This window comes from Thermobia domestica, chromosome 12 (genome assembly GCF_964235325.1).
Source record: "Thermobia domestica chromosome 12, izTheDome1.hap1.1, whole genome shotgun sequence".
NCBI classification, from domain to species: Eukaryota; Metazoa; Arthropoda; class Insecta; order Zygentoma; family Lepismatidae; genus Thermobia; species Thermobia domestica.
This window is the reverse complement of record NC_137465.1, coordinates 127,254,714-127,277,940: the sequence shown is the minus strand read 5'-3', so window position 1 is coordinate 127,277,940 and position 23,227 is coordinate 127,254,714. Positions and strand designations below refer to the sequence as shown.

The 23,227-nt window shown below is 37.2% G+C and overlaps 2 protein-coding genes across 9 annotated transcripts in view; one reads left to right on the top strand and one right to left on the bottom strand.

The window, feature by feature from the left end:
- gro (TLE family member transcriptional corepressor groucho) overlaps nt 1–21,703 on the bottom strand; it is a 408,405-nt gene extending 386,702 nt beyond the window's left edge. For 7 of the 8 annotated variants that reach the window (XM_081734075.1, XM_081734080.1, XM_081734081.1 and 4 more), the window contains exon 1: nt 21,275–21,703. In XM_081734075.1, coding sequence (XP_081590201.1) covers nt 21,275–21,310 — 36 coding nt within the window. In that variant the 5' untranslated portion in view covers nt 21,311–21,703. The remainder of the gene's footprint in view (nt 1–21,274) is intronic. The other variant, XM_081734079.1, reaches the window with a different exon arrangement.
- A 153-nt stretch (nt 21,704–21,856) lies between these two features.
- The window catches only part of LOC145666635 (protein fem-1 homolog CG6966), a 142,852-nt gene continuing 141,481 nt past the window's right edge, over nt 21,857–23,227 (top strand). Inside the window, exon 1 of the mRNA XM_081734083.1 lies at nt 21,857–22,063. Coding sequence (XP_081590209.1) covers nt 22,004–22,063 — 60 coding nt within the window. The 5' untranslated portion in view covers nt 21,857–22,003. The remainder of the gene's footprint in view (nt 22,064–23,227) is intronic.

Below are 23,227 nucleotides of genomic sequence, written 5' to 3'. Positions count from 1 at the left end.
AAGTGGCTGATTTTTGCTACTTACGATTTCGAGCCAGAGTTAAGAGGGAAGATGGTATCTATTCTTAGAACGCTAAATTGATTTTAAAAAACAGCTTCTCGCTCTTATCGTTTTTGCTCTATGTAGATGAATATTGAAACCAAATTTCTAACACTTCCGGTTTATTAAAAAACTAAGGGTGGATACGAAATGCATTTTTGGTATGCATAGTCGATCACAGGGAACCGTTTCCCTGTATCTATTACCATTTTTGATTTACAGTGATCAAGTTAAATGGTTGATTACCACTCCTTACTTTTAACCCTTTATATGAGACCAAAACTGACAGATTATTGTCGCCCCAACGGACATTATTATTATATATATATGGTAAACATATAATAAAGTACTAATAAACCAATCATCTTAAAAGCTATCAACAGCTCTCTTTAATGGGTTCAACTGCAAACTTCCTAACATTCAAAAATATTATGAACATTCATTATATCGTTTTTATTTTGTAATTTACACACTGGCACAGTAGGATACATACTATGCACATTTCACATCTCAGATGTGTAATATTTCGTCATGATCATAATCTCAAATATTAGGCTTCAATGAAAATGTATATTTCGTTTTCCTACTTTTTTCTTTCTTTTAAAGTTCCATCTATTTTTCGCATCTAGACACAAATAAAAAGAAATAAAGAAAAAAACTTTTACAGCAAGGTAGAAAAATAAATATTCCAGCTACGAAATCGAGTTGGAAACCAACAACTCCCCCATACTCTTAAACCACCCCAACTCTTGTTTCCCCCCTCCCTGTTGCGTCTATGGTCTCGGGTTCAATTCCGGGAGCCAGGAAACAAATGAGCTAGGTTTCCGTGGTTCTCTGGGAAGGGGGTAGTGGTCTCTCTGGGCTTCGGCCACAGACAAAACCAGCAACTTCCCTTCTAATTTTATTGTGCTGGACCAGAAACCACAAACATAGGCAGAGGATCTCTTTTTTTATCCCTTCCTCCCCCTTCCCTCTCCACATCCCTCGCATATATAGCGCATAGAATATTCCAACTTGCTTGTGCAGCATGTAATTGTAAAGCTTGTTCATGCAACACGAAGCAAAATTTCTTGCCTGTTTAAAGCACATAGATACAAAGTACTGAAGCTTTCGTACATAAACCACAAAGATGAAGTTTTTATTTAATATTTGCTACTTCTTAAAACTCATTTCTTTTTCCTAGGATAGTTACCACCATCATTACTCCAAGTTTTCAAAAAAGAAATTTGTATAAATAAAAACAAGCAAGTTTCATTTCACAATATAGAACTAGGGTAGATTTCAAACTATGTTACTTCAATACTGAAACGGAAAATGGCAGAACCATACTTTAGGTTGCAACAAAAGACAAGTTCCGAGAAGGAACCTGTTCCTTGGACGCTGAACTTGAAGTAGTAGTACATTTCTACTACTTCCGGCTGCAATAGAGGAACAAAGTATAAGATTGAACCTACTCTGTCGGTAATAAGTTCAATACAAACAATTGCTTCTCGCTATCTATTACCGTTTACATACGGCGATCAAAGTTAAAAGCGGAAATGTCTTATTTCCATCATTTCAGGTTTGAATAAGAGGTTAATGAATGTGATTGAACAAATTATTGGGACGCTGAATCGATTTCAAAAACAGCTTCTCGCGATCTGTTACAGTTTTTGCTGATACCTGTCGTGCAACCAATGGACGGACACAGCCATCTTACAATACTTTCTCTACTTACGCACATCAAATTGGAAGTCGAAAACAGCCATGCAAGTTCGCATATTTGATAGAAATCACAACTTGTTTATAAACAGCTATTCATTTGTTGAACAGATATATTCTTAGGAAATACGAATCATGATTAACAATTACGATTCTTGGCTTTCGGCACCTATGGTTACGTCACCATCCCGACATTTGCTTAATATGAGGAAAATCTCATCCAGGATAGTTCGCCGGAAAAAGCTTTTCTACTTTTTTGACCAAGACTGCGTACCGGGAATCGAATCTGGGACCTCTTACATCAAAAGCAAGAATGTTTGTGACTACGCTACGCGGTGCCACTTAAGCAATATGGGATATTCCTATTACACTTAAAGGAATATCATCAATACCTGAAAACGCATGAATGAATTTTCCTGACATACTATCTTGGTAATATTTTAACGAACTGAAAATTAAATAGTGGCTTCTTCAACGCAACCTTTAACTATTAGTGTCGGAGAAGTTCATTTAAAAAACTTAGTAGAGTTCAGGTTTCTCTTCCGTAAGTTCAAATGCGAGGGGAGTCAGAAAGTTAGTTTCTTCAGGCGACTGTGGATAGAGGTGTGGATGCAAGACCAAAAATAACATGTAACATTAAAGATAGGCATACTTTTATTTCTCCACACAAGTAGCACGTACCTGAGACATTTGTCATACCGGTCTATAAGCTTCAAAAAACCTTCCACGAAAAATTCAGAGATTTGCATACGAAAGAAGCGTCGAAAAGCTTCTGTGGCTTTAGCATTGCTTCCAAAGCGCCTGCCGTCGAGTCTTCTTCAAAGCCGGAAACAGATGTAAGTCATCATTGGGCGCGAGGTCACGACTGTATGGAGAATGGGCAAGGGGGATCCTACCCACCTCACTGAATTGGCAACACCATCTACGCACCATTTGTTTCGGCATCACATCAGACCCATAGACTTCCCGAAGCAGTTATGGGTCTCTGCTCACGATACGCAACGTGCTCGTTCATAGCGGACAACCACTCGCACTTCCTTCTTTAACCACGACGCCAAATGCGCCTTCTGTCCATAGATACCAAGCTCAGACTGAGAATCGTCTCCACTTTGTGCAGGCGCTGCGACGGCGCCATCTGCAGGATCGCAGGCGAACGATACCCACATGTGTCTGGATATGTTGCGCGTGCAACCGCTGTCTTGTTTCCCATTGCTGTTCGCTTTCCTGGGGAAAACGAAAGGGGAAACTTATTTTCGGACTCCCCCTCGTATTTCCATCCATACTTATTTTCAAATATCACACCAAGATTATTACAAACGAACAATCGATTCTTGGGAAATTTTGATTTTAAAAAGAAATGTAAATTCACATGAATACACTCAACAATTCTACCAACTTCAGTGTTACATGCTTCAAAATATGAAATGCTAACAGCTTGTCGAACGCATTTTCGATCCCAAACAACAGTTGGAAATTTATATTTACTACTTAAGTATTGCAGAAGAAGCGAAAATTTTCTTCCGGTGTTTCTTCTCATTGGTTGATTTGGAGTTTAGCGTTCCATTAAGAACCAAGGCTATATATAATACGTAAACCTACATCATATAGCCACGACGGAGTTCAGGCGATAAGAATATGGACTTCATAACTTCTGGATTATCTCCTCCAGAAAAACGTCCTTTAAAATGACAGAGTACCAAAATGCAAGTCCAGAGGGAGATTCAAACAGTACATAGCCCTTATAACAAGAATGATTCAAATTAGCCAATATTTACTGAGTATATCGTAATTTAGTGTAAGATAGGTTCCTCGTTTTGTGTAATAAGCATAGATACTATTTTCTAAACATTAAGCATCCTTTTCAGCACCAAGAGTGGGGCTATAGTTTAAAGATAGAATCCGAACCATGGCAATGTCCTCAACGCTCTCCCACCGGGAATCAAACCCGGGATTGTGTACACCAAGTGCGCACGTACTATCCACTAGATAACCTGAGAGAGCAGGATAGATTTTAGCGTTCATACCAAATATGAAAGATAAAAGTGTAAACTATCCAGCAGGCGATGCTATCACTGAGCTCACATTTATATATATATATGAATTCCAAGCAATGCAGTTGAAAGCAGTACCGTGACCCGTGTTGCTTTGACAAACATGCTTTTAAATTCATATCGGTTGCCATTCGACTCTTACTTTTTTTTCTTTCTTTCTTCAATAAACAAATACTGTGCCTGCGCAAGTCTACAAAGTTTCGAGATCGATACAACAAAAATGAATTCTTCTGTAGTAGATTTCAAATGTTTGTAGCAAGGCCATGCACTGATTCTTCTCTCACCTATTTTTATTACAGAAATAATCTTCAGAAAAAAGTAACACTAAATTTATATTATAATCTAACGTTTTCTCAGAATGTTGAGCAACTCAATATTTCGTAAGGGGGGGGGGGAACTAAAATTTTCCACTTTTATACCTGTATACACTACACCGTGCAAGATGCAGCACAAGGAGATTTCACGCCACAGTTCTTCAATTCGTTGTGTTGTAGACTGCCACAAATTTTCTGTAAGAAAGAGCGAATTACATCTGGACAGTTAAGATAATCAACATGTAGCTTGTATGTGAAACACTCGCGGACTGTAGAAAATAACAAATGTGCCCAGAAAAGAGACTCTCGAAAGGGATTACTTAGATCTAAAAGAAGTAGAAAATCCTGATTAACCCTCCATAGCCCGCATGGTCAATTGTAACATCAAAGCACGCGCGCGGAGTCTCACTCCGCAATATTTATTTTAATGTGTGTTTTGAGTTTTACGTCTCACGCTTATGCCGGTTAGGCTAAAGAAGACGGTGATGATGAGTAATAAATGAAATGGTGGAATGAAGAAAGTGGGAGGAAACAGGAGAACCTCGAGAAAACCCACGCACACGATGTTTGTCCACCACAAAGTTCACTTGGCGGGGTTTGGGATCGAACCCGGGACCCCAAGCACCAGAGGTGAACGCTCTACCACTGAGCCACCGCGGCCCTAATGTGTGTTTTGTTTTGAAGCGATATTAAATTGTTTAATATTTTCTTTGCAATATTTTTGACAATTGCCCACGTATGTTTTACAGCACAAACTACTTTAACAGTTCTAAAAAACTAAATTTTTTCTATCCGCGGAGTACACGCGGAGTGTGACTCCGCGGTGCGTGCTACGGTGGGTTAAATTTGAGTGATAGGAGCCAACGGTGTGAAGTTTCAGTGATAATAATCCCTCTTCTTTTATTTTAAAGCAATGAAGTTAGTTTGTCAATTTCAATCCATATCTTAAATAGTTTTTAAAATAATCAAATATAAATAAAATAGAGAATTTGTCTGTTTGTGTGTGTGTGTGTGTGTGTGTGCGCGGCCTGGGGACCAGATGAAAGGACCGAGAATTACCAAATTTTAGTCCAGGCTTCAAACCAAGACGATTTTTTTTTTTTAATTCGAGAGGTCACACGGAGACGTCTCACAGGGGGGGGGGGGGGGCGTTTACCAGGACATGTAAAAGTAGTAGAAAATGACCGATATTAGTGTTAAATTCATAGTTTTCGCGGTCGCTGAGATTAAAGATGAAACTCCGAACGCATTAACTTCCACTCACCCCATTCGGCTGAGGGCCGGGAATCACCGGGGTCGGGATACCGAGACATGTAAAAATAACCCCAAATGACCGATATTCGTGTCAAATCCATAGTTTTCGCGGTCGCTTTTCGCTAAGATGAATGGTGATACTCTCACAGGCATTGACTTCCAAATACAGCCCTCATCGGCTGGGGGCCAGAGGAGCTTTTCTTTCAAAATTCGAACAGGGGGTCTCAGGGGGCGTTTTAGCAGCATATGTAAAAATAGTAGAAAATGACCGATAATTTTTTTCCCTTTTGTTGTTCAGTTTGTTTACATAGACATTTTATCTGACTCATGCGAAGAATGGGTAGAGTAATAATAAATAAAGTCTTATAAATCGAACACAAGAAATGTTTTTATGGGACTAAAATGAAACAAATAGCAGTGTATGATGGGATATTCTCAATAGATCGGTAGTAGATTTCTACCACCTCTACTTTTAGTGGAGATGGATTATGTTCCTGGGACGCTTAACTGATTTTAAAAAAAGATAATCGCTCCTCGCAATCTATTACCGTTTTTACTCTATAGCGATCAACGTTAAAACCGTAAGTGGTTGATTTCTGCTACTTCTGGTTTGAATAGATAGTTAAAAGAGAAAATGGTATCTATTCTTAGAGCGCTAAATCGATTTGTAAAAAATCACTTCTCGTTATCTGTACGCGTATGTAATTGAATATTAAAATCTGTAGTGAATATCTATCACTCCGGGTATTGGCCGAGTTTACGATGCAATGTATTCTTGGGGTTCTTAATTGACTGTAGGGAACAATTTTTGCTATCTATTACCGTTTTTGCTTTACAATAATCAACATGAAAACCGGAAATTGTTTATCTCTACCACGGTGGATAGATCATCTCTATTCTAATTCGATTCCTAATTTTTGAGATCTAAATCTTGACCAAAATTAATGACCTATCAACTAGTTCTTGAGATATTTTCAGCCTCCCGGACGGCCGGATACACGGAAAGGGAAAATATATAAAGGAGTTTTGGATGGTAAATCGAACTCTGTAAAAAGGGGATCAAGGATATAAAAGCATTGTCTTTTAAATGGTTCCCCATAACCCATTATAATCAATCGCACACAATGCTAATTTTAGTCCCATTTTAAAAGTTTTTTTTTTTTTTTTTTTTTTACGGTTATTTATTTTTACTTTATATTTTCACATTCAACCAATTCGGGAAGTCTGAAACAAAACTGAATTACAAAGATATCCTGAATGTTATACTGTACACGCGAAATTCCAGAGCATTTTCGCTTGAATAACCAAAAAGGATGTTAGTATTAATAATTTTACACTAAAATAAAAAAAAAAAAATTCTATGAAAATATAGTGTTGTCAACGAGTTTACATACCTGTACAAAAGTTTAGAGCTCTAGTTAATATGGAAGAGACATTTACACTGAAAGATTGGACTAACAAAGCGATCTAATAAAAAATACTGTAGGGGAGATCGTTGTACCTTGAGCCACTTTTCAAAACAATTGAAATGACGTCGTTCCTAATATCATATATGCAAGTTTTTCGAGGTCAATTAAATCTCCAATCTTTCTTGGATCTATTTACCTTGGAAGTAATCGCAAATCACACCTTACAAAATTTTCATAGCAAAATATAAATTACTCTGCATAATGGATCATGGTACAATATGCTCATGTACCTTGGGACAGCCGTCCTGTACCTTGGGCCACACTAAAAAGAAGGTTAAATGAAGAGAAAATAATGCATTTAACACAATAAGTTATTTATTATATTTTCAAACAAAGTTTTCTTTGAACATAATTTACCTTAGTTTGATGTACAAAAGTCACAAACATTCTTTATAACCTTGCTGTTGAGAAACGACGTAGATACAAATCAGAAGTCACAAACATAAGTTTCCCACTCACGACCTGTATTTAACGAACTTACATTTAATACATTAATTTATTTATTATATTTTTCAAACGAAGTTTTTTCTTCGAACATTAAACAAAACAAAGTTTACCTTAGTTTGATTTACAAAAGTCACAAACATAAGTTTCACCACTCAGGACATGTATTTAACGAACTTATAGTTAATACATTGATTAATTTATTATATTTTTGAAACGAAGTTTTTCTTTGAACATTAAACGAAACAAAGTTTACCTTAGTTTGAAGTACAAAAGTCACAAACATAAGTTTTCCACTCATGATCTGCTACCCCAGCACATAAATAGTGAGTCCACCGTCCACACTTAATGCACCTACAACACTTTTCTCCACTACAATCAGCCTTTTTCGAACTGCAACAATATAGGCATTCGTCCTCTGCACTATCTTCATCATCTGTAGGCACAAGAGAAAATGTAGATTCATCTTCACTCTCAGATGTTGTTGTTGTTGATGATGATGATTGTGTCTCCATTACTTTTCTTCTCTTCATCATTCCTTCCGCGCTATGGTGTGTCTTATGACTACAGCCCTTCTTGCTAAGTATGTCAGACTTCGTTTTGAAAATATCCCCTAAATTTCCGGCCACTTTGGTAGAGTCTTGATTTTTATCATATTTTGCTCTTTTCTTCACACGTTTCTTCTCTTTTTCCTCCTTTATAGCCTGTTTCTCGGGCGTGTCGGTCGCTATCACAGTTTTTCTTCTCTTTCTTGTAACATTGGCTTTTCTTTCTGGAGCCTTTGGAAACAGCTGGATTTCTTCTGGAGTGACAGTTTTCCTAAGTTCTTTTCTCTTGTTGGCCTCAGGTGTGCCCGATTCAATATTGTAGTCTTGTGCATTTGATGTCCCAACAGCTGATTCATCCAAATGTTTCGAATTGAAAGCTTTGTGCACAATTTTCTCATTCTCCAGACCAACTGTAACCTCTTCTGATGGCTGCGTTTCTGTAACTTGATCTGTGACGTATAAACTCAGGAAGTCGTCGTCACTGAAAACACCCGTGTCTAGTGGATATATCCCTGACTTACGAAAACCGGATAATATGTTGATTGGTGTAAATACCCTAGGAAATGCTATTCCCAGCGCCTCTGCAACTGTATATATATCAACTGTTTTCCCTTTATTGTTATACAACAACTCCTCAACAGCCTGATTATAAAATGTCTTCAATGGCCCATAAACAGAAATATCTAAAGGTTGTAACTTATGAGAAGTGTGGTGGGAATGTTACCATCACTACACCAGCAGCTGAAGCCTTATCTAAACATTCTGGAGAAAGACCATCCTGATACACTGGCGGCTCCAATACTTCCTGGGGGACTGCCAAATAACATTCTGCCCTTGAAGTGTACCCGGGGGAAAATTAACATTGGTGGAATTGAATTTTCAACTGCGTTGACGGCCGTGGTCATAGTGACCAGGTTACCTCTTTCTCCTGATGTTGCACAACCGACCTGCTTGACACCTTTAGGGGCAACTATTTTGGACTGTCCCTGGACAGTGCTGAGCCCAGTTTCATCCAAGTTCCAGATCTTCTCGGGAAGAATGGGACCAAATCTATTGTGAACGTCTTTGATGTTGGTAAAAAATCATGGAACGTTATGCCGATTAAAGCTGGTAGCCCGACTTAGGCTAGTTGCTTCGGGTTTCCTTATCGAAAGTTTTGTGGAATGTCTTTTAAGAAACGCACGCATCAATTCTTCTCCGGCTATTTGATTTTCTTCCCATGTTGCTGGATACTTCTTCTCATTCGCTTTAGCAAATTTATATGCAAGTACTCTAACACGTTTCTTAGTTAGCCCGTATTGCATTTTCGCAATAGTTTGAATATAATTTACAAGACTTTCCTCTTCGGGTTTTGTAAAAACTTTCTCCACTGCATAATTAACTTTATATTTCAATTCTTTCTCTTTACTGCTTTTAAATTTATGTAAATGTCGGGTAAGAGTAGAACGGCTTACATTAAACACTTTCGATGCTTCTCTATAGGATATCATCTTATTTGGATCATTGGAATGAATAGCTTCAAGCGCATTTCGTAACGCAGCTGGATCTACAGGATCTCTCTCCTTTCCAGATTTGCTACGGGGCATCTTTGTGCAACGAGCCTTCCTGAAATTTAAAAAAAAGAAAGAATCTTGTAACCTCTTATACCATGAACCACGATCAATTTGGTCCATGGTACACGATGTAGCTTTGGCCCAAGGTACATGAGCTTCTACATTTCAACAAAGATGGCTACCTAAACGCTACAACACAGCTAAGACTCAGAACTCGACCAATATTTTACTTACCAATGGATGAGAAATCCGATGACAATATTCAAATTAATCCTAATCTATTTATTCACAGTCGACACTCATTCAACTAAACACTGAAAATTTTACTTTGACCGTAGAAAATTGTTTTTCTCTCCTCACATAAACAACGCTTTCTGAAACACATCCAGACTCGCACTGGTGAACAATTGCACATGGAAGAAGACTGTACTTCGGTGTTGGATCACCAGAAAGCAGTACCTTCCGAGATATTGGAAATGGCTCAAGGTACACTATGCTCTTGGTACAACGATCTCCCCTAACCAAGTAGAAAAACCAATAGTAGGAATATATCGTAATGTTGCAACAACTCTTGCTCACATCATTTTAACGAAATTCCAGGAAATTTATCACCATCTTACATAATGTATATAAAAATTTAATAGTATATGAAGGATATACCCTAACTGCATTTGCCTATTGTTCGCTGTGAGATTTCCTAAGTTACGCAGCGCAAGGTTTGGTAAGCACTTGGTTAGGCAACCTAGATGTATGCACGGGCTCGGGCCAAGCCGGCTGGCTCAAGATCGACCCAGTCCGCCGGCCAGACTCGGACCTACAAAGTATATATCACTTCGGGCCTGTAAATATACTGTACAACAATATTTATTGGGCCATTCTTTTTGGAGAACTTTCAAAGCACAACTGCAAAATTAAACCTCTAATTGATGTAAATAAAAATACAATTTTACGTTAATTATTAAGTTTCTGTAATTCGGGCTTATTTGATTATCACACGAGCTAGGGCCGGGCTCGGGCCTCACATTATAAATTCAGGGGCCGGGCCAGACTTTGACTAAAAATTCCGGCCCGTGCAGACTTCTAAGGCAAGCGTTGGAAAACCAGATTGTATTGGTAGCTACTTGAATGAGTCGCGGATTGATTGGTCAGTAAAATCAGCAACGACATGACAGAACTAGTGATATAATCAGCACAAAACCTGAACTTAATGTTGGTGACTGCTTTGCTTAAGCCCTATGGGGTTTTGTGCAAGGGAGTTAGTATGGCATAGACATTGTACCAAGTACATCCGTATTTTACTAGAATGTTTTAGGTAGAATAGTTTAGTTACAGTAGAAAGGCGGGAACGGAAAACAGTCCCGACACAACAGCCACTGTCGTTTTGATGTAGAACAACACTATGTATCACTGGTGGCCAAATTTTTATATGCAGGTCTTTATCTGTGAAGTCTTGGGCGATCTATCCACGTGCAACTGCCGATGGCACTGCACTTTTCCATTTTTCTAAATCAACCTTTAGCAAGGGAGCCGAAGTTATGTAAAGTGGAGTAATGCCTTCCCAAATTGCTTTTCTTTGTCAAAGCAACACAAACGTTGTAGAAATAATACATTTAACTTTGAAATTCCGCTGTCAACATCGAGGTTATATGAGATTCGGCCCCACAGTTTAACCTGAATCAACGTAAGGTGTTTAAATTCCAATACTCTATCACAGGAAGGGAACCTAGAATCTCTGCACCAAGTGCGTACGTGCGATATCCACTAGACTACCATGAAGGACAAAGTTCCTCAACCTTTATTCGAAATAATTTTATTTGAATTAAAAAGCTTTTTTAAAAAAATAGCTACAAGATTTCTTTTCAGATAATATCGCTTTTTTCTAAAATGTCTCGCGATATATCTGATAATCAACATCGATCGAAATCAATTATTTGGCCACTCCTACTATATACGATGCGCAATCAACTTACCGTGAGATCAACAGTAATCATTTGTGTACTATTGTGTTTATGCGCGACCGGTAACGTCATTCTTTGATTATAAACTATTTACACAAAACAACAGGAACAATGGGTAAGAAACAAGTCGTAGTGGGGCAGTTAAGACTGACGCACGACCCATTCTAACAAATACCTGCTCGGAAGTCGCATAAAACACATACAGTAAAGCCCCCATTATCCGCGAGTGTCATGACATTTTTTTTTAAAAAACCCTCTACAGTCGCACTATTTTTCGAAAGCAGTCGCTGTGGACTGACACTCCGCATGCAAGTAAGTACTGTATGTCCTAAACATAAAAATAAACTGCATTGTAAAAATCAATACTTCCAAAACGAATGACCGATTTAAAAAAAAAATGGATAAGTGAACACTCTTTGGTTACAGTATTGTACTTTGTTTGCTGTTCTTTATTTTAGTGATTTAGACAGAGCAAAGCTTTCTGCTGTAATGTACGTATTTTAAAAGTTTCATTATCTTTTCATACAGTTAAAAGTCTTTGTCCTGAAATATCCCTCCCACCCCCGACACACACATACAAAATCCTTTTTTAGTCTTTTTTTTCGGGTTATCCGCGATGCCCTTGCCACCCAATTCCGCGGATAATCGGGGGTTTACTCTACTACAGGTCAGTGGAGCACTTACTCTTGCTTCATCGAGTTTATAGTCTAATTATGGTATGTCCAGATTAACAATAAGTAACTATATGATTGACACATTAACTGTAGTTTCCAGTTCTCTCATTCATTTCATCAGTTTTTATAATTCTTCTTCACTTGAATATATCATGTAATCTGCTCTTTTACCCTACAACCTTCGCCGTTGCTCCAGCAGCTAGTGTATGTACCTATGGTGTACGTGGTCCCGAGTTCGATTCCCGGTGGTTCAGATCTCATATTAAACTTCTTGTCCTATATAGTCTTAGTGCTGAAAAAGAAATGCTAAACTTCAGCAAAATAAATAAATTTAGTCTACAGGATATCATACTTACCACGTTCTAAAAGAAAAAAAAAGTGAATATCACTGCGATATTTTTATGGCTTTTAGTAACACCAATATATTTTTTTCTTTTAATTTGTCACAAACTAAAACATGGTTTGTAAGATTTAAATTATGATAGCCACTTTTAACGAACTGCTTCGACTATCTTATTCAGCAAATGACCTTTAATTTTACCAGCAGCCAAAACAATTTAGCATTACTATTAACGAGGGCTAATTATTTCCTTAAGGGTGATTCGAGAACTAATGAAAAAAGCTTAGATTTAAAAAAAAAAAAATAAATAAAGCTAAGCGACCTCGAACTGTGTCCATTTTCCTATGATGAAACTGCTTTAAGTTGTTAGTATCAAATCAAATATGTATATAAAAATGAAACTGATCTTGTGTATGACTGAATCGGAGGAAAACGGTTGAACTATTTGAATGAATTTTGAAATAATTATCACTTACCTACAACTGAGCTTTTATCGGATTAGTTTGAATAAAATACGTATCCCAAGAGAGAGCGGAGTGGGAGGGTCAATTTGTAGGGAAAAAATGAAATGAAATCTTTGAGTTTTACGTACCACGATTATGCCGGTTAGGCTAAACGAGACGGTGATGATGAAATAATGAGTGAAATGGTGGAATGAAAAAGTAGAGGAAACGGGAGAACCCGTAGAAAATCCACGCACATGGTGTTTATCTCACGAAAAGTTACGAAAATGAAACTATGTATATATAAAATCATCACAAATAAGCAGATAATGTGTTCGAGTTTTAGAAAATTCCCGTTTTAAGAGGGCACCAAGGGAGGGGCATTTCCTGTATCTTTTGGCTACACTGATGATGATGCTCCCTATTGCTTGTGATCGCACCACGGGAAAGAGCTCAACAATTTCAAATGAAATTTTGAACACAGCACCTACTTTATGAACTGCTCTTCTTCATGCTACTTTAATTAAAAGTGAATTCTACGGGAGGGTATGGAAATTAATGGGAAAAATAGTATCTCTCGAGTCAGTCAAGATAAAACGATGAAATTTTCCACAACACTGATTCTCTTGAAATGAATTTTGGAACATGGTTAGTTACCTACCTCAATCTATGTTTTTATCGTATCACTTTGATTAAAAGGTGTATATCGTGAGGGGGTTAGGAGGGTTCAAAATTTATGCCACAATAGAGTACCTTACGATTAATCTTATGGGCATTCCAAGAGGGAAAGAAGGTTCAAATATTTTGTATAAACCTATCCTTCCCATGCAAAAAAGCATTTCAGCTATTATTTAAAAAAAAAAAAAAAAAAGTGACCTACAATGGGAGTTTACAATTTAAACATGCGTTATTTTCATATGACATTTGGTGCCTATTCTTGTCAGGAAATCCTGGTAGAAAAACAATGCTCGAGACAGCTTATCTATAAAATGGGACAAAACAATGCATTTTCCCTATCAAAAGACTCAGGTCTTTTTGTACAAAATATCATAATGCACACTCATTTTTGGAGAAGATAAAGTGTCCTCTGTAACTGGTGGTGATGCAAACGTCAGTATGGCCAGCTGGAAAGGTGCTTCAAACAGCCTTTTCAACTGTCACTACGCATTTAGAGGATTTGTGATCTTGCTGTGTGAATATTAGCCATTATCAGCATCTCCATGTAACAGAGAACGACAGTTTGATGGATCCTTTGTCTAATTTCTTTGAGAGAGAGAGAGAGAGAGAGAGAGAAAATGCTCTACATATGACAAATGAAATCAAGGATCATTCGGACCATTTGCCAATTAAAACATCACATCAAAATACTATCCAAACACTACAACTATTCAGTTTTCAAATTACCGATCTTTCACTACTGCCTCTGCAAGTCACCTCTTGACTTAACAGTAAGCATATGCTGATAATCGTGGTTGAATTAGTATAACAAATCAGGAGATATCCAGCTCCACAGCAGAGACTACATGAAAAGTTGTACTACTCGGTACTCATACTCAATAGATACTGGAAACTCTCCCTTCAACAACACGTTGGAATTTTCTTACACAACTCCCAAAATAGGTATATATTGGGTAAATACATGGCATGGAATTTCAGGTCTGAATCCAGCAACCAGGTGAGACAATTGCCCCTCCCCCAATGACGGCCGGAAGTTTCGCACTGTGGCTTTTATGTATATTAAGTACGTAAGATCAACTATTTTCGGATATATACATAGAAATGTAAGCAATACAAACTGTAACTCACTGCGCATAATCGCCAGCAAATTCTTGTTGGTAGGAAATAAAGCCCACATCTACAAAAGTCCAAAGGTTTGAAGGGCCTGAAGAGCTAAGTGATCTCATTAGAGATTTGGACCTCTCAAAAAGCAAAAATTGAAATTTTAGCGTTACGGTTACAACAATAGAGTTTAATACAGAAAGAAGTAAATGTTTCAGTGTATCGGAATAGGGAGAATTTCACTTTATTTTTCACTTGTGGCATATGTAGATACATTGCCTCATGAAGGTAGGTTGTGAAAATTATCTACTACCCTACGGATCGGAGGCTCTTCATAGGTTCTTCAAAGGTGAATTTAAAAAGCCGCGATTTTCATATCTGAAACAAGTTTCCTTCCATTCTGGTTGGTCATGCATCTCATACGAAGGAATCTTATGAAAACCTGAAATGTTGACTGCGAGTCATTAAATGTCATGACTTTCAGTGGCTCATTTATGGTGACAAAGAAAAGTGTCGTCGCTAGGTATTCAGATAGGTTACACAAAAAATTGCTTTATTTGTGAATGGGACAGCCAAGATCATGACTCCAACTACTGCAGAAGTGACTGGTGGTGTACTAGAGAAGCTCTTCAGCAAGGTGGGAAAAAATGTGCAGCATGAACTACTTGTTGATCCTAAACGAATGCTGTCTCTCCCGCTACGTATTAAATTAAGTTTTATTAAATTTTTTGTTAAGAGTATGTACTACAAGTGGGAGCCCCATAAATATTAAAGATGAAAATTCTCGTGATTAAATGATACCAAAGTTAAAGCTAGAGCATCTTCATAGGTCCACAGGTTCGACGGTTATTGAGAGATCAACAGTCAATGAAATACTACAAGGTGTTTGATGAGAAAGCTTTGAAAGTATTTGTTCGAGCAACAAATTACAAAGAATTTGTAACTAAGTTGTTGCCATGCTACGTAAAATTTTATTGTAGTGTAGATTCAAACTATTCGCTGAACAAAACAATATGTTTGTTGTAAAATTAACAATTTCGCCAGTTGTAAAATTATTAACGTGTAACAGTTTTGCCAACTATCCACTTTGGCTTCATCGAACACTATCCGATGAAGTCTGATGATTGGTAGTTTGATTGATTTTGAGTTTTACGTCCCGTTCAGCAGCGAGGCTATATGAGACGTGGACCTACTGATTAACGTGGAATCCGAACCACATGAGCTCCCGCCGGGAATCGAACCCGGGTCTCCCGCGCCAAAGGCGCGTATGCTAACCGCTTAGTCATGGAGGAGCTCCTGATGATTGGTAGTGTCTAATGAAGCCAAAGTGGATAGCTGACGAAACTGTTACAAGTTAATAATTTTATAATAAACGTATTATTTTGCTCAGCGAGTACTTGAACTCAAATTTACTTATATTAAAAGCAAACCTTGAACAATGGAAATTATTGTCCCCAAGACTCCACTTTCTTCATTCATACTTAGAATTATTTCCTGAGGATTGTGGAGGAGTCAGTAATGAACATAGAGAGCATTTTGATCAAGATATTAAAGCCATGGAGAAAATATATGAAGGAAAGTGGAGTTGTATGCTCAAAATAAATCCAACAGTAGAAGGAATTTCAACTATTGTCTACATTCAAAAGTAGCTGTTGATATGAACCTTTAATTTATATTGTACTTTTCTCTCTGTCAAACTTCTAGGTTTCCTCTATATCACGTGTGAGCCCTTATACTTCACTACATCGGTATTATTTCACGGCCATTGTATTTGTGTATGAGAAAAAGGTTATTTTTCTAAACTTTAAATTGATTCATTGATTGATTTTGAGTTTTACGTCCCGTTCAGCAGCGAGGCTATATGAGACGTGGACCTACTGATTAACGTGGAATCCGAACCACATGAGCTCCCGCCGGGAATCGAACCCGGGTCTAAACTTTAAAGTTAATATTGAATTTGTAATTACTACACGCATTATTACTGCTTATTTTGTTCATTATGGTTTAATTTTTTATACCGTAACACTTCACAAACTTGTTCTACTACCACCATTCGACACATGTTACATTATATTGATTTGCTCATTATAATATTAATGTATAATGTTATAGATATCTGGTAGGGTAATATATTCCTTAATTCTATTTAAACTTGTCACATTAAGGTTAAATAAATGTCAAAAATCTTAGCCAAGGGTTTTAGTTTAATGTTTTCACAACTTTTCTACTAATTACATTGTGAAACTCACATTTTGATATCTTTTTGTTTTTTACTTTTATTTATTTATTGCAAAACTAGAGCTAGGTATATACTTTTATTATTCAATCCTGTCACACCATACTCAAATAAATGTAAAAAACAATCAGAGAACTAAAGAATTTACACACCTTAGATTAAAACTGGTTTAACAGTGTAATGCCCAATAATTTTATCTGCGTCTGGCGTCAATCTTGCTAACAGAATACATGAGAGAGTTTTATAGGATGTTTTAAAAAAAAAAAAAAAAATGCCTCTGTAGTTATTGCAATCAGTTTTGTCGCCTTTCTTGTAAGTTGGGACAATGATTGATTCTTTCCAATCTTATGGTAACTCCTCGTTCTGGATGAGGAAAATTAGTTAATTTATCTTGTTCCACAATATTTACTCTCCAGTTGGAACTTCGTCTGTATGCGGAGATTTAGTTTCTTTAATCTCTTATGTTGTGTGCATTTGACTTTCCCCACGAATATTGTATTTTAGTTGCATGTTGAGTAAATCGTCAAAGAAATCTTTCCATCTATTCAAAATAACATCCGTATTAAGGGAGAACTGTTCCGTCCGTTTTCTCTAATACACAAGTAAGAAGTGGATACTCCCTCTTAAATTCCTTGATACCTTTACACATGTCCCGAACATGCTTGCTTTTACTATTTATTTCAACAATTTTTAGTTTTCAAACAATTGCGTTTCTTTATTCTAGAAGTTTAAGAAGTTTTCGGCTGATGTCAATGAAATTTTGTGCTGTTCTATCTTTCGGATTTTGTAGCGAACGCAGTTTTGTCTGTTTACTCCTCTTTGCTAGTTTACTGCATCCTTGGTTCAACTACGGTATGCTCATATTTACTTCTGGGTGCCCTAATTTTCTTTTGCTGAAATCTTAGTGGTGTTCCAATTTTTGACAAGAATCCTCAAAACTATTGCCTTAAGGCTAAAATTTCCTCCTTCTCTTCAAAATCGTAGAACAGAGAGATATTTGCACTCCGCGAGCAGAATTATCTCCTAGAGAACAAGTTTCACGCGCTGAAAATAAACTTGCCATCTTATTAAAAATGCAACAAAACAAATCATCAATCTGTTCCATGCAGAGTGAAGTTTCGAAGAACGCTTAATATATAAGTTTATTATTAATGAAATTGCATACTATTTCGAAATTCATGTCACCAAGCATAGTTCTTTTTTTTCTCCTCATTCCTTTCTCCCATTCATTTCCTAGTGTGATCAGTTTGGAAATACGTACGCGATTTGCATCGAGTTTCAATCCACCTGAGATTACACATTTTTTTCAAAACCTGATATTGGATTGGAGTTTAATTGTACCTTTCAAGCATTGATACTATGTAAGACGTGAACTGACAATTAAGCTGCAATCATAACCAACGTAATGAATTCAGATTTTACTCTCATTCCGAATCGAAACCGGATACTGTTCTCCAAAGGTGCGCGCTAGAGCCATCAGACCAGCAGAATGTTCTTTATTATTTGATTTTAAAGTATCACGCATATGCAGTGAGGCTAAGAAGATGGTGGTGATGTTAATGAATGAAAAATTGATGACATGAAAAAAAAAAAAAAAAAAAGGAATAAACGAGAGAACACTCACATACATAGTAGGGATGGCCAAAATTTTCCGGAATTTTATCGAAATCGGAATTTTCCAAATTCCGGATTTCTTCCGATTTTACTTTCTGGATTCCGGAAAGTAAAAATTCTGGAATTAGCCATCTCTAATACATAGTGCTTGTCCACTACAAAGCCCAATTGGTGAGAGCTGACATCGAAGCAGAAACTCTCAGCACTAGCAGTTTTGCGACATCGAGAACTCTCACACGAAAATTTATCGTATTGTATCTCTTAATTCTTTCCGCGTGAAGAACGGGCATTCTTGCTAGCTTGATAAATCCGACATCTCATAGTTTCGTATGCAATAAATAGAAAGGTAATAAATTACCTTAGGAACACTAAACTATGTTAAAAGAGGAGAGTGCAGGGGAAAAGAACAATCGCTTTAACACAAATCAGCTTGTTGTTTATGGTGCGGATCGAAAGTATGTAATTTCCTGTGACGTTTCATTTGAGAGTGAGAAAGAAGAAAGAAAGATTGAATGTAAACCTTGTGTTAGAACATCAACCCTGCATTATCAAACCTGCCAGCTGAATTCGACCTTGGGAAATTCATTGTCGTGCTGCTAAGGAACAATAAAGCAAGTAACTTATTTTTTGTTGCTTTCAAATTCAAATCACCTGAATGTTTTGGAAGACAACAACATGCAGCCACCTGAACGAAGATCCACGCTTGTTGATTGTTCCGAATTTCTCATCCCGAACAAATTGCTTAGCGTGTTTTTTCCTCTATCTACCTAATCTACCTACCTATTACGTAGCGGAAAAATAGAAATAAAACCAAAAATGGCAAAATGAAACTGAAACGCAGGCAGAGTTCAAATTGATGCGAAGGGTCCCTGGTTTGATCCCCAACAACGCGAATTTTTGGTGAACAATACACTGAGTTTTCTTGGGATTTTCCCGTTATTCTGCCACATTCTCATTCCACCAAAATATCTTATTGTCATTCACCTTCACTAAAAACATATAATTCACGAGACGAGGATACTAGAATAGTTTTCAAAACAGCGATGCCGAAATTGACATATTCTACAGCAGACACGAAATTTCACCCATTGTCATATATATATATATAAAGAAAATTATTTAGCATAAAGATTTGAGGAGCAGGTAAAATACTGGGGAAAGAATACAATATAGCGACAAGGTGGGTCCGCAAGTTCTAAGGGGAATCTTCATTACAAAATAACGAAATTATCCAATTAATTTATTGGATTTTAAAATAATTTCTTTTGAAAGCTCGAAGAACACACTCTTCGTATTTAATTATAGCCACACTATCAGTTATTTTCCTTATCAATAAAAACGGATTCTCAACATTCAAACGCTTTCAAATGTAAATTCCACCAGGAAAAAAAAAAAAAAAAAAAAACACACACATACACAAACCAACCTTTGTTTACCGATCTCCGAGTCTCTGTTCTCTTTGTGTACCATCCTATAAACTGACGACTAATAACCCGAATTTACAGAAACATTTTTCTTTAATCTGCCCCAATATATTACTGCAAATCACACAATCTCAGTAGAATGAGGTATGATCAGGACAGCAGAATCACCATTCAATCAAAATATACCTCCCATTATCTCGCGATCCACAGCCAAGATCGACAATTATGAGTTCACTCACTTTGGAATTGAACTCTGGAGCAAAACATTCATGTACACTGCAGCACGTAATTATGAATTCCTATATACAATCACTAAAGTGAAGACGTACATAATCTATTTCTGGAATCAATCAGGCGGAGAGCACGATCTGTGAAACCAAGATAGGTTTGTGGCATTGTACCCTCAAAATATTGAACTAATGAAAGAAACTAGGTCAACGTCCAACATTATCGCTCGTATAAGTTACGGTCATTACGAGAAATTAGACACACTCATATACATATTTATAAAATGCTTTCGGAAAGAAATACACCTTATTTACACAGAAAATACAAATGCTCAAAGAACCTGAACTAAACCACAATCAAATACAGAAAATTGCAGGTAAAATGAATGGAAAACATGGGAAATACAAATCAAGAAATGTTAATCCAATACGCAAATTAATATTTGCAGAACACGGCTCTACATACGAAAACCTGACTGATAAAGGGAGAAAAATACAGGTAAGAAATATATTTGATTTCCTATCAACAAGGAGTTTCCCCTCTCCCGCATTAAGCGTCAACCATTCTCTGCTTTCTATTTGCACTCTGAAGATTCTTCATTTTATTTTTTCACGCGCCCTAGGCACGATGCTTTTGTTCATTGCCACCTTCCTCTATCATGAGCCGACCACAGTCGGCCGTCTCATCACGGACTGGCATCCCGGACCTTGTTGCTCGACCACGAAAGAGGTGTACGAAGGGGAGTAGGAGAAGCGAACAGTTGAGGGGAGGGAAACAATAGGAGAGAAGAGGGGGCAATGGGCTATACAGCGGCTCTGTTGCGGTTGGTTGGGCCGACAATTTTGGTAAGCATGAAAAACAGACTCTTAATTGTTCTACTTTCTTCGGAGATTCTGGGAGGACAACAAGATGTTATACATACACGAAGTTCATACACAAGTCAATATTTATAAGACTACCGGAAAAAGATCAACCACTTCCTTACCTTCGCTGTGAATCTTGAACGCTGTTTCTACAGAAAACATGAGAAAAAAATTAACAATGCCCCAAGGAACACTACAAAAAGTTGGGGGACGACGAGCGCAACCAAACTCCTATACCTTTTGAACATTAAATATTTGTCGACCCTTCAGCGAACTAACTTAACAATTAAGTAATACTTCTTTCGTTAACAGTTACTAGATATATATTTATTGGGAACTCACCGCAGCTGAAGGATGCCTCGCCGGGGCAGGGTACATTTTTTTACTATGTGTGAGAGACAGAGTGCGTGTGTTTTATAAATATACTAGTCACACAAACGTCTTCAGTAGTCACCAAGCAAGCAGGACCATCTAAACTTCATCACCTTTCCATGTTTGTCTCCGGTAAAATTTCAGAATTACCACCACAAACAATTCTTGCTGTTTTGTCACTATTATACACCAAATATTTCTTAATACTTGTGTTATACTCTCTTACAACCGCGACTACACTGCTCCACAATACTTATCAAACAACAAAAATCTATTCAATAACAGAAAGCAATATTCGCGCATCCTAATTCAAATTTCACAAAAATGTCAGGTCTTCGCACATCCAACGCGCACAATCCATTGTTCCACCACCGCCACCGCCAGATAGTTTGCTTGTAATGGCGTATATCCCACGTGGTGTACCGAAGAGAAACGTCATACAGATATTAGCCAATAGTGTTTAAGTATTAGCTTCTGCTCCGCCTTACTTGTCAAGCACTTGTCAACTCCACGTGGAGTCAGATTCTCAACTGTTTCTGCACAACAGCGCTAACATTGGTCGTCCTTGGAACTAAGTCAAAGCCATATTGTGTTTTGTTCTGCAGTTCGTGCAACGCAGTAGAAAGAGATAGTTGTGTTTTTTTAATTTTTTGATTTTAATTTTTGGTCTTAGGACCCTGTATTATGTTATGATGCAAAATGGATTTCAAGAACGTTGTATACAACGCAGCAAGGGACGGCAAACTTCGACGGTTAAAGGTATCTAATCCTTTATTTTGTGTCATGCAATTATAATTAACATTGTTTTGCTAGAACTTTACACGCAAGTAGGGAAATAATTCAACTCAAAACAGTAAGTACGCTAATCTGTAGCTTCAGTAAGAAAGCAAGGAAGTGTTTGCTTGTGTATTATAAGATTATTTTGCTTTGCTTTGGTGTTGTTGATTGTATTCCAGGATTTTTATAATCGCAATTGTTACTTCTCCATCAATTTATATACCGTTCACGATTACCTTATTATCGTAGTTCAGAGGGAGGGTAAATAAGTACTGGCTAATTCACTTACTGTAGAGTTTAGGTTACTATTATTTAAAAAAAAAAAAAAAAAAAAGAAATGTTTTATTGCATATAGAACTAAAAAAAATAGTAGTGCTTCGAAAATTAGGGCATAAACGATTTCGCCATGATTCATTCGTGATTCAAGTTATGTGTATCAAAATCAACTTTAGTAGTTATTTTGTGGTTGCTAGATATCACAACGAGGTATATATTATGTATGTATATCAAATATTAAGATTGTGGTTTCATAATTGAGAGTGTTCGTTAGTACAAGGATAATTCTAAGTGCTTTATGACGAATAAGTCGTAAAATTATCTTTGTTCCCATTATAGCAATGTAAGGTGATGTTATACTTGCAGGGCTTGTTAGTACAAGGATGATTATAAATGTTTTCTTGCGAACGAATCGTAAAATTATCTTTGTGTTCTAGCAATGTAAGATTTGGGATTTGAGTTACTAAGAACGTACTTGCTCGGTTCATGGGTGCAATGATCTGAGGCTGAGTAGAAAAAAAAGTTATTTTCAGTTATTCAGCGTGTAATTCTCGTTGCATGAATTGTTGAAAACGATAATACGTACATTGATTGATATCGGTCCGTGCACTACACTTTTGATGGTACTCTTCGGTCATAGCGCGGATTAAGTGCTGCAGAGTAGGTCCAGGGATATAGAACGTAACCGAAACTAACCTAACCTACCCTACTGTAACCTAAGTCTTAACATTAGAGTTGCCACCTTTCCAGAGCAAAATGTAGGAACACTTCATGTGGCTGTTCGGCAGTGGGGTGCCAGTGTTTCTTTTCCCGGGCAAGATTCTAGAACACAGGTCCCCCTTCCCATTTAGCTGTAATAAAGACCGAGAA